General features: G+C 41.6%; 1 protein-coding gene across 2 annotated transcripts in view; it reads right to left on the bottom strand.

Moving 5' to 3' along the window:
• Positions 1 to 969: 969 nt before the first annotated feature.
• The window catches only part of PLXDC2 (plexin domain containing 2), a 489,434-nt gene continuing 478,347 nt past the window's right edge, over positions 970 to 12,056 (bottom strand). For both annotated transcript variants that reach the window (XM_090047262.1, XM_090047263.1), the window contains one exon: positions 970 to 1,474. In XM_090047262.1, the coding sequence (XP_089903388.1) occupies positions 1,358 to 1,474 (117 nt within the window). In that variant the 3' untranslated portion in view covers positions 970 to 1,357. The remainder of the gene's footprint in view (positions 1,475 to 12,056) is intronic.

Raw genomic sequence — 12,056 nt, 5'->3', positions numbered from 1 at the left:
TGTTTTTCATTGGGGAATTTATAATCTTGTCTTTCCCTGGTCAGGGCAGAAAAGGGTTGATATATTAAAGAAAAGATGGTTCCCTAGGCAGAAAAGTGATAGCACTGCAACTAAACCAACCACCTTCCCTAGGCAACATAAAAATATTCTAATATGAAGAATTATTTTACAACTCAGTGGAAATATGCAGTAATGCAATCCGTTTCCTTCGTCTGGATGACAAAAATGCAGTCTTAACAGTCACAAGAGCCTGCCTTGTGTTAGCTATAAAAAAAATATATTTATATATATATTTATGCAACTACTATGTGCATTAAACAAAATCACTGTATGAATCAGCAGGGTTCCGTAATAAGACTTTGATTTTGTATCTCTTGCAATGCTTCTCAGGAAAGACTTGCAATGAAATGGCAAAGGATAAAAACCTATGTGTTTAAAATCTCAACATTTTCTCCTTGCATTGCCTGAGAAATATTCCATGTTGATTTCCTCCAGCATCAGCCAAAATATCTGTTGCCTTCATTTCAACCCTCTGCATGAAAATGCAAGGGATATCCCTTCAAACAAACCCAATGCTTAATTTTTAGTGAATATTGAAACTGAAAATTAGCCCAATTTCACCATGAACTCCGATAAGAAAGCCTAATTTCACCATAGTGAAAACTCCTTGTTATTTTGTTTCTTACCAGCTTGTGTTAACATTAAGATTCTTTTTCATGACTTTTTAAAGGATATTAACCAACAAAGTACAAGAAACATTCTACTACTCTTGGAAAGAACATACAACGTACTGTAACTCAGTCACGCACTTGTTTATGCTAGTTTAGCATTGAAAAATCAAAACTGTATTTCCACATTCACTTGTAGAAGTATAGAAAATTGCTTTTTTTTTTTTTTAACCTGCATTGAATTCATTTTTCTCAGCTACCTTGTGAACAGGAATCATTGCTCTTTGTATGAAAGGGCTGCTCATTTGTAACTTAGTTTATTTTTGAGACACCAGAGAAGAACACTTGAACAAAAGGGTCACACCCTTGCGCACCAAAAGCTTTATTGTATTATCTGGTTTCCTATGCAACCCCATGCCTAAGCCAATAGAACAGCAGCTGTGCCATAGTTCTGATACCAATGGTTCCACTCAGCAAGTTCTGAATGACCTACTGTACCTCATTTCACTATGGGAACCTTCTGTGCAGTGGAATCTGGTATCATAGATTATTTTTTCTTCTTGGAAAAGGCTTATCCAAAAAACGTCTTTCTACCAGGCTACAGCAGTCTAGTGGTCCTTTTCTTTAAAGAGAGGCAATGTAAATGTCTTACACCTGTAGGCCAGTACTGGTGCTCTGTCCTAGAAATTTTAGCATTGCTCTGATACAATGAAGCCTTCTTTTTCTCCAACTGGTTCCACTTCAGCATAGGCAGGGTGTCCAGAGCCTCTTCGAAACTTCATGGCAGGCCATCTGCTTGGACGACGCTACACGAGCAACAAAAACAAAAAGCCTCTTTAGAATATGCAAGGGACAACAATAAAACAAGAACAAGTTATTAAAGTATCCTGTAATTTCAGATTTTAATGCTAAATTCCAGTTGGTTTTAAAAAATAAAAGTAGGTTATTTAGGGAGTTGGAGAGAAAGGGTACATAACACATTGTGAAGTTACACATTACACTCAGACCATATTAAGGAAATTAAAGAACAAGTGCCCACATGTTAAAGCTTGTTACCTTGTGCCAAGTACCCTCTGAGGGTTTCAAAGATTTGCTACTTCAGGCAAGGGTTAACTCCAGACTGTGCTACCCAGCTCATGATAGTGTAACTTCAGTTTGCTCAACCAAGGTAAAACAAGCAATCTGTAGTCCTCCAGCATCCCAGGATGCACCTTTCCCACCCCCATTCCCCTACCAGTCCTGCTCTGTGGATGAACTGTCCACCCTCCTAATTTCTAGTGGGTGGTATTGCCTAGGAGCAAGTGTGGTGCTGCTGGTGCCAGGAGGGGGTTTGCAGCATGGAGCTGGGAGGTGGACAGGCAACCCAAGTGATGAGTAAAATGTTTTCTTGCATCTGAAAAGTGCTCTGGAATGAAAGACATTTATAAACTCTACATTTTGTGAGGGTGAGACTCCTCAGCACTTTCTGGAAATCATTGCCCTCTACAGTGTCTCAACTTGGGCACCAAAAATGGAGCCCTTTCTTACCACCCCTCCCCACAAATGATTAGTCACTTTTGAAAATGTGGGTGTACATAAATGTTTTTATATGTCATTTCTTCTCCAAAGATACTGAATGCATTTGCAGTTCACCTTCAAAGAGTGCTGAATCACACAGTGAATAGTCCAAGTGCATTTAAGGTGAACAGAAGGATGAATGAAGAAAATTAGTTACATTTTACATTTTCACTAAGGCAGAGACCAAAAGCTATTTATAACTTTAATGGCTTTTAATATGAATGTGAGAAGCTGTGTTCTGACAAAACCCATTTTTTTTATTCTCGCTATCCTGAAAGTAAACATTATCTATAAGTAATTTGTAGATTCAAAATACTCAATGTTTTACTATTATGTTGCCAATATAATACAGATAATCTGTTCCGGGAACCACTGTTGTTATATTATGATATTATGTTGGGATTAGTGAACCTAATTTAGGACTGGATTACCTAAAGAATATTTTGTACCATAGCTATCCCATCTAAAAAATGTGTGAATGGAAAGTCATTGATAGGGCATTACATAAAGACTTACAAGGGGACCACTCTTAGGAGGACATACTACAAAAGCAGTAGGTTTCCTTCTCTTCTCTTCTAGAGTTAAATGTGCTTCTGAGGTGTCTAATGCTGAACTGTGTTTGACAGGTAATTTAAATCTCAAGGCTTCTCAATGTAATCTTCCCTGCTTCCCCTTCCCCCTCCCACAAACACAAACACTCCCTCCATATAAGACTTACTTAGTCAGGAAAAGTCAGAAAAAGCAGAAAGCACTGGCCTTTTGAAAGGAGGTGCTTTTATTAATAAGAACACTTTGTTCCAACTTTGTAGATTTCTTCCCCTAAACTACATTCAGATTAGTTTGAAAATGAAAAAGAACAGCTTGGTTACAGCTAATGAAAAGGGGTCAGATTCTGTTCTCAGAATCACTAGTGGAAATCTAGAGTCATTCATTTGAGCCCAGTGAAATTATTCCACACTTACACTATTGTAAATGAAAAAAGAATTTGACCTGAGAGGTCTCTAATGAAAAGAGAAAATGAAAAACCAGTGAAAATTAGTATGGAAAATAATTAGAAACAGCCTGACACCATAACACACACAGATGAACTAAACTGTAATCTATGCAAATGTTCTCTAATGTTATTTTAAGACATAGCTAGGATTAACCCTTGGTTCTTCTTTATAGTGCCAGTCTACCATTTCCAGCTACACTCTCTCCAAATGGAAGACCTCTTTCTAACTGGTCCTTCCAGGTGATAAAAACTGAATATAAATGCATCAATTGACTGAACAGGAAATGTAGCAGAAACATCAACTCTAGCCCCAGAATTAAACAAATCTGAAGGTTATCTTCAAACATCAGAATTAGAGCCCTGTGCAGTTTCTTTTCATGCCTCAAGGGAAAGAAATGCATTTCATTCTGCCTTGTCAGGTTTTCCATTGGTAATAATGTATAGCATGGGATATGCATGTGTGTGTTTGTATGTGAAGTTGCTAGTTTTGAAAACAACATTGACAAGCTACTGATTCACTAGACCTGGCTGCTGACCCAGATAATGCTGTAGCAATATTACCATTTTAATTGATAAAACCAGAAGTAACTTAATTGGCATCATGGGATTCAAAGCTCCTTGAGCCAGTGCAGCAGCCCAGGAAAAGCCTAATGAATTCTTTCTATTTTGTGGTCCCTGAGGCACAGTAACAAAGGACTAGAAAATACAAGCACAAAAAAGTCAATATTTAGACTGTTTCCTAGTTCTTGTCATCTTCTTTGAGCAGGAAGAAAACCTACTTCTTTCTTTGGAGTTTCAAACCTTTACGGTTATTCTTGGAGCTGCAGTCTTGTAGAATGTAATTCTCGCTTATTCTTACAGAATACATTATAAAGTGTATTGCAATTCAGTAGTTTTCTCACATGAGTAAAGCTGCCAGAAATGGGTCCCAAGTACATCTTTCTAAGTAAACAGGTTAGAGGAAAATGCCTGCAGTGCTGTGAGCCCCAGAAGACCATAGACACCGTGTGAAGGAGAATGACTTGCATATCTGGAGAAAGGCTGGCTCCCTGTGCATGGCCAAAAGGAAACAAAGAAATGGGTCTAGAGCAGGCTAGCTCATAGAAAAGAGATTTCAAAGCTTGTATCTCCATCAGGCATGGTAAGACAAATTTGGGGGCCTAGTACATCCTTGTGGAAGGTGACCTCCTATTTTTGGAAACATTAAATCTGATTTAGGGGGGCCCAGTACAAGTGTACCCTTATTTTCCCCTCTCACCAGCCCTGTACTTCATATACTCAGCCACTTAGGGCCATGCAGCCTCCTGATCTGTCAGTATCTCTAAGCCTGGACATAGGTATTTTTATATATATGCCCTAGAGTAATTGGGGGCCAACCTTTTTTGTAGGTGTGCCACAAATTAGCCCCACACTTCCCCTGACTACCATCCTATTCCCTTCCACTGCCCCATCTGCTGCTCTACGTTCTGCCCCCTACCCTACCTGACACTATGTCCTTCTCCTTGCCCTATCTACTGGCATGCTACCTCTTCCTTCCTCAGTTTGTTACATGTCACACACAGAGGCTGCCCATGCCACTTGTGATATGTGTCCTGCAGGTTGGACATCCCTGCCCTAGAACACAATCAGGGTGGGTTCTACAGCTCTTACATTTACGAATGTGATGAGGGATACCTCAGCTCCAAGTGCTAGAGAGTGGGCTTCTAGGGACCCTTCCCTTTTACTGGAAAGTCTTCATGTTTATTGAAGAGAACAAGTATCACCTTTTCATTTGTGCAAGTATTAGGCAACATGGTACTTTTTTTTTACTGCTGGATGAATTTTCAACTGCAAATCAGTAGCAGAGGCCTCCTAGCATTCATTCTCAGCTAAGCGAGTTGCCATAAATCACAGAATGACCCCTGGAGCATAGGCCCCAATTCGCTTGTCAGATAAGGGCTTTTAGCACATTTGAAGGACTTTATGAATTGTTTTTGAGGTTACCTTTATGTAAACTGATTTTCTGTTGCAGAACAATGTTGTTAATAAAACCCCAAACATGAACTGTGATGAACACTACAGCAGCTTACCATATAAGATAATACAGTCAATCAAGATTTGCAATCTGATTGGCTGAGTTTCATGCAGAGGGTTTTAGTAAACTTTACCACCGTTGGTATAACTCTATGAGAGGGGAAAGGGAAAACAGAACCTTCTTTGTTGAAAGCCTCTTTTAATCTATAAAAAAGAAAGTGCAGTTTCTATGTGTTTAGTTTCTATTGCCAGCAATGCTTTCTGACTATTCTAATGCACAAGATAATTGATGACATAACTATAAAACAATATGGTCCGCAGCTTTGAACTGACCAGAGAGCTGCAATTCAGGTGAGAGCTTCAGTGACATTTATAAATGACTTTGCTGAATTCTAACCAATATGATCAGTACGATCTTGAAAATGAAGGAAATAATCAAGTCTGACTTTTAGTAAAGGAACTGCTACAAAAATCAATGTGCGAATTTTTAGATGTTTTTAAAAATATATATGTGAAGAAAAAGGAGAGTAAATGTAACAGATGTGCACAAGCAGAAGGGAAATATCTACTGTGTACATATGAAAAAAGAAAAACAATTAGCAGCTCTTGGTTCTCTTTGGGCTGTGATCCCTTATCCAAAGAGTCCTTGAAGTGTGAATTTTGTCACAGATCTGGAATATTAGAGCCAAATTAGCTTCACTGCCCTTCCCCTGCTCAGCATTCATACAGTGTCAGCTTGTCAGCATGCAATCAGTTGAGAGGCAGAGGTAATTAGCCTGGGTGTAATGCTGTATGAATATGGTTCTATGGCTTCTGGGTCAGGAGGTAGCCCCAGCAGAGTTAATTAGCCCAAATGCAGAACCGAACTAGTGAGGCTGCAGCATAATGTTTCTTGTTCCAACTTTGATGACTGGCTTGGGAGGCAGTACAGCTCAGACCTCTGGAGCATCTTAGATTTTTGGCTCTCAAAAGATGGTTTCAAAAATAAAATTTAGGAGGACATAATGTTGAAGAGGCTCAGTTATGGAATTACTGGTATATATCATTTTTGTATAGTGTGCAAGCGCTGTAACATGGAAATAATAGCATTTTATGATTGATTTCCTTGGCCTCCCAAAGGAACTGAGGAACATATTGCTATCCCTTATACAGATCCACATAATCTCCATGAAAGCTCAGCCTGTGGTATGGTACATTTCACCTGTGATGGGAATTAATTTACAACAACTACAGCGATGCACTTTGAGTATCTGCTTCACTGTTAATTTGCTGAGATTTGTCAGTCTTATTTTACATTTTCCCTTCAAAGTTCTGGAAAATGAGTTCGAAATGTCTGTGGATGTGAAGAGATCAATGGCACATACAGTCTTTTACAACATGAACATGAAGGAAACAGCAAAAGTACAATTTTAGGTGAAATCAGACTTCCATGATAAGAACAGGTCAAAGAAAGTATTTAAACCCTTGAACAACCTCCAACTACAATCACTTCTGTTTTTTTTCCCCACAGTGGTACATGTAAACTGTTAGCAACTCCCATTTTTCACTTTATCATCCTACCAGCATCAAACCCACAGAGTCTGCTTGCCACGAACTGCAGTCTCATTCAGTTATAGATTTAAGAAGGTGGTCTCATAAGCATTCATAGAACCTGATTCTCCCCCCACACCTGTTTTTTGTAGTATTAATGACTTTAATGGAGTAACTCAAATTTTCATTACAGTAAGAACTTGATGTTACAAAATTCTGATTGCTCCTCAGAAATCTGCATTATCCTCACCTCACATGAACTTCCTGGGGAGTTTGGGTACACAGTATCTTCTAATTTTTAATGTAACTTCTGCACATTGTGCAGACATCCTGTATCCACCAGACCTGCCTGCTAAGTACTATATTCACCTGCTCAGTGATATCCAGTCTAGCATGCCTGCACTCACACGCACATAATAAATTAATTTTAAACTTTACACCAATCATTCATGGGCTTTTGACTGAGCTTTGTTAATATCATATATTACTGACTCAGAAGTAGAGATATTTATTATCGACTCCTTCAGATTTTCAGAATAAAGTGTCGAGCTTCAAACTGACAGTGCAAGGTTACTCAGAAAAATTAAGAAAACGGAAGAAATCAAATCCCATTTGATCTATTATGTGGGCCTCTAGTCAGTATTACATTCTCAGTACGAACAAATAAATTGTGTACATCCTTACTAATAAAGGGTCAATTATTATCTTCAATGATTTGTAGACTTCACCATTAATTAAAAACATAATTTGCATGGAAGAAGTTTTCACTGGAGAAATTAACACTGTGAACAAGAGCCCACATTAAGATACTGCAAAAGTTAGATTATGGTATCTGTTATTTTCTTGTTCTCCTGACCTTATCTCTTATCAGTGACCTTGGCCCTAAAGGACTTCTTTATGACTGTCTGACTGTCCAACTCTAAGTACCTGTGAGCCAAACACCCTGTGGGCTGCACCAGCAGAGACCACACACCTGCAGGCCACATCACAGTGAGCCATGGCTCCCCAGGCTGCACATAGTACAGGTACCCCCAACGACTGTGCCACAGGCCCATTTTACTCTCCTCCCCTGCTGCACCATGTGCTTGCACCCCGCAACCACTGCACTGCATGCTCATATTGCTCCTCCTCCCTCCACTGCTGCATCATGCCACCCAAGGCTCACCTTCAGCTCCCCGCGCTGTGCTGCACTGCCCTGCTCCCTGGAGCAGAAGCAGAAAGCAGAAGCTAGAGGACAGAAGGGCTGCTTGGACATTCTGGCTGCTGTTGTAGCTGGAGTGATGGGGGAGCAGAGGTCAGGTGGGCTCCTGGGGGCTGCAGCACAATTCCTCAAGAGCTGTATGCAGCCTGCGGGCCAGCAGCTAGACAGGCCTGCTCTACGAAGAGTCTCTGCGACCTCACAGTTACCTGGTTTTGAATATTTACAATTTGAGTGTAGTCTTACCTGTTCTCTCGTCAAACTTAAGTGAATGCCCAATTCATTTAACAAAAGCTCAGGTAGAGATGAGCAGATATCGCAATTCCAGATCCAGTGTTCAGAGAACACTACATCTCAACTATCTGCTTTTTACAAGCAACAAAGTAACTTGACTTACCTGGCACTGAATTAATTGGATGCTTAGAAAAAATTACCTCAAAGTCCAAACTAGCTCAAACTATACAGGTGAAAGAACCTGATTTAGTTCTCTCTTTCTTACTGAATAGAAATTTCTGTCCCAAATAGACCTCTTTGATTTAAAATACTTCTACTACAACTGTATCAACAATTAACATTTCCACAGTTTTATGAAGTAGCAGGTTGGGCATCTAAGAAGCTAGTTTCTCATCCTTGAAGAAGAAGACAGCTCTTTCCACAATCTCCTTGACTTTTACTGTCAGTGCTAATTATTTATTTTATAGTTTTTCCTTCTTATATGATTTGGGTTTCCCCTGCTGGGCTGCTGGTTCCTGCTGAGCTGAATAAGCTCTTCAGGAAATAACTTTACTATCAGTGCAGATAGATGACAATATCTAAAATGCCTAGACCTTGCAAAACTTTGAAAGAACAGAAACATTTTACTTGTTCCTCTATCTTTTAATCATTAGCTCCAGGGTGCATAACTCAGCTCTCAGTTCGGAAAAAAACCCCAAATTGGTGACAGTGTTAAGGCCTCAAGGGTACCCAGGCAGACAAAGTTCTTTGGGTAAATGTGTTATCTTTTATTAGACCAACTAAATAGTTGGAAAAATTGCCATTTGCAAGCTGAAACTAGGAAAAAAACCCCCAAAACACGACAAATTAGTTCTTCAGCTAATATAAATGAGCACACCTTCATCAACTTCATTGGAGCTCTACTAATGTATGGCTGGTGAAAATCTGGCTCCACATTTCTCTTCTATTTTTTAAATTACTTTTAAGAGATAAACTGCATGCATTAAATCAAATCTGCAAGCTGGAAATGGTGTATGCACTTTTGTTCTGGAGTGTTCTGCTATCTACACAGATGTAAAATGATAAGCCTTAAATAGAAGCAGAAATGGCCAGCAGGTCCACAAGTCTCAAACCTAACACCAGGATGAATACTACAAATGATTTGCTATTACTTTGCTATTTTATCTTCCCTAAATTAACATCCTACACACAGCAAATGGGGTTAGTTGGGGATGGAAGAAGGGAGAGATGATCAAAAGAAAGCATGTGCAAACCAAATTCAGTGAGTCCAAAAGTATGGAGACTTGACATGTTTGCTACAGAGAGCACACACAAACATACATTTTAGCTACTTTAAAGGAAGCAGCAGCTCATACAATGGGCACTTGTCCACATTACACCTCTCCTGTTTCCACATTACATTTTTCCTGTGTCCACATAACAAAAATCACCATTAAGCTAGCTAAATCACATCTGTATATCCACATTATCAGCTGATTTTATCCTTTTAGGGTTTTTTTGTGGTAATTTAAAACACCCTGACATGTTTTACTTTTAGCTCCTGAATTTCTTCTATGAGGGTTTTTTTTTAATCATTTTAAATTTTCAGTGTGGATCCAACTTATGCCTGAAAACAGGATTTTCCCTGTTTTGCAACAATTTCACCACCAGATGCCGCTTGGGTTTACTTGGTAATCCATGGAAAAACACTGAATTTTTATTGCAATGCTGCAACAAAATCCCAGGGGCTAATCTTGCAAATTTTTACTGGTGATTCAAGGTTCAGATTAATGAAAAATACAACTTTTCCTTGACTTCCAGGTGTTCCTTGACTTTCAGTAGAAGCAGGCAGTTTGAAATCTGGAGAGCAAACCCTAGCATGTGGCCTGGGATGCCCCAAAACAGTGGATGGTGAGAGCAGGCCACTCACTGTAAGCAAGGGGTTCCCCACAGCCACTGGCCCAGGCAGAGGGGGGGACTGGCAGGGAATTTTGCAAGTGAAATATTCCCAGGACCTTAGAAATGGGGGGGGGGGGGGGGGGGGGGGGGGGGGCTGACTGATGAACAGAGCAAATCAAGTGCATGGCTTGCCAAGTGCAAGTCACAGCTAAGCAGGCTTTTGCCAATTCTGGGAGAGAACCCTTACTACTTCACAGTCAGGGCGGCTAGGATCTGGAACCAACTTCCAAGTGAAGTGGTGCAGGCTCCTACCCTGGGGGGCTTTAAGACAAGGCTAGACAATCACCTTGCTGGGGTTGTTTGACCTCAATACTCTTTCCTGCCATGGCAGGGGGTCGGACTCGATGATCTGCTCAGGTCACTTCCGACCCTACTAACTATGAAACTATGAAACATGTAGCATTGGGTACATGTGGTATGGGTCAGGTAGCTCTGGGTAATTTATTAATCATGGAATAGGCCTTTGGCATACTGGAAGGTAATGCAGGAATGGGGATTTGTCTCTGCATAGCTGCCTCCATTCCTAATGAGGTAAGCAACAAGAAAACAGTAATATTGCTGGTCCTAGAACAGTCACATCACAGAAGTCTGCTTCTAGAAGAGGAAACTATATGGTTTAGCAAACTGGGCTGGAATCTGTTCAAACTCCTGGGAAGGCAGGTTTGAATGTCTGTCTCAAGGCACAGATTGATGAGAGAGCTGTAACCTGAGCTGTGGGAAAACTGGAATTGACAGGCAAATAGGGTTACTGTGAAATGCTGATAGGACAATGCACTGTCAGCTTTCAAGTCTCCCCACAAAAAGCAGACCCGGGGTCCTTGGACTCTGCAGCATAACATGATAAAACCATGTCTAACTCTGAAAAAAAAAAATTCAATCAAAAAGAGTGTGGTCACTGACTTGTCACACTTTGGGGGGGCCTCTCACCCCTGCCCCACCAGCCCTGCCGGTGCCATCATCCAGAGCCCCAGCCAAAACGCAGCTTCATTGGAACATGGGGAATACAGATCAAGCAATTCAAAGGGGGTTGGCACTCCACGATTTGGCCAGAGTCACTCATCTGCTTTTACAGGTTCTGCTGAGGAATCTTAAGGCAATGGCTGAGGGGGGGATAGGAAATGGTCCTCTCCAGTCCTACAGGAGGCACAATAGACAACAATAACACAGAAAACATGACCATGCTTTACAGCTAAGCCACTGCCCCCCAGCCCTGCTAGGGTGGCTCTATCTCTAGGGTGTAACAGCTGTGTATAACAGTGTATGGGGAGGGCTGAGATACACCCTAGAGCTGGGTGCAATGGCCACATATAACAGTTTAGCACAGTCCTCACCATACACTGCTATATGTGGCCATTACAACCCAGAGCTTTGTGCATTGCAGGACCCAAGCCTCTCTGAGAGCATGTGGCTCTCCTCTCCCTGCAGTGGTCTGGGGCTTGTGGCATGAGCGTGTTGGGGGCTGGGGGCCAGTGTGGGTGGCACCCCTACCCCCTGCAGTCCTGCCTGTGTCCCTCACTCCCAACCTGAGGCCCCCTGCCCCACCAGCCCTGCCAGTGCCTCTCATTCCTAGCTAACCTGCAGCCCCCATCCCAGCTGGTATCCCTCACTCCTGACCCGCAGCTGCCTGCCCTCCCAAACCCTGCTGGTGCACCCTACTCCCTACCTGCAGCCCCTTGCTCCTCCAGCCCAGCTGGTGTCCCTCACTCCTGACCTGCAGCACCCTGCACCCCCGGCCCAGCTGGTGCTCCTTACCAGGCTGGATGCCCAGAAAAAGCGCCCAGAAAAAGCGACGGGCAGAAGTGCTACAGCACCAGGCTAGGGCAAGGGGTGAATCCCTTTGGGTGCCCGTAGCCATGTCATTTCCCTTTGGGAGGACTCACCTAGGCATTTCTTGTCCTAAAACTCCACCTGGCAGTAAAGTAGT

The sequence above is a fragment of the Crocodylus siamensis genome, chromosome 5 (assembly GCF_052110815.1).
Source record: "Crocodylus siamensis isolate JL-2025a chromosome 5, ASM5211081v1, whole genome shotgun sequence".
Lineage (NCBI taxonomy): Eukaryota > Metazoa > Chordata > Crocodylia > Crocodylidae > Crocodylus > Crocodylus siamensis.
This window is presented reverse-complemented; position numbering and strand designations above follow the sequence as displayed.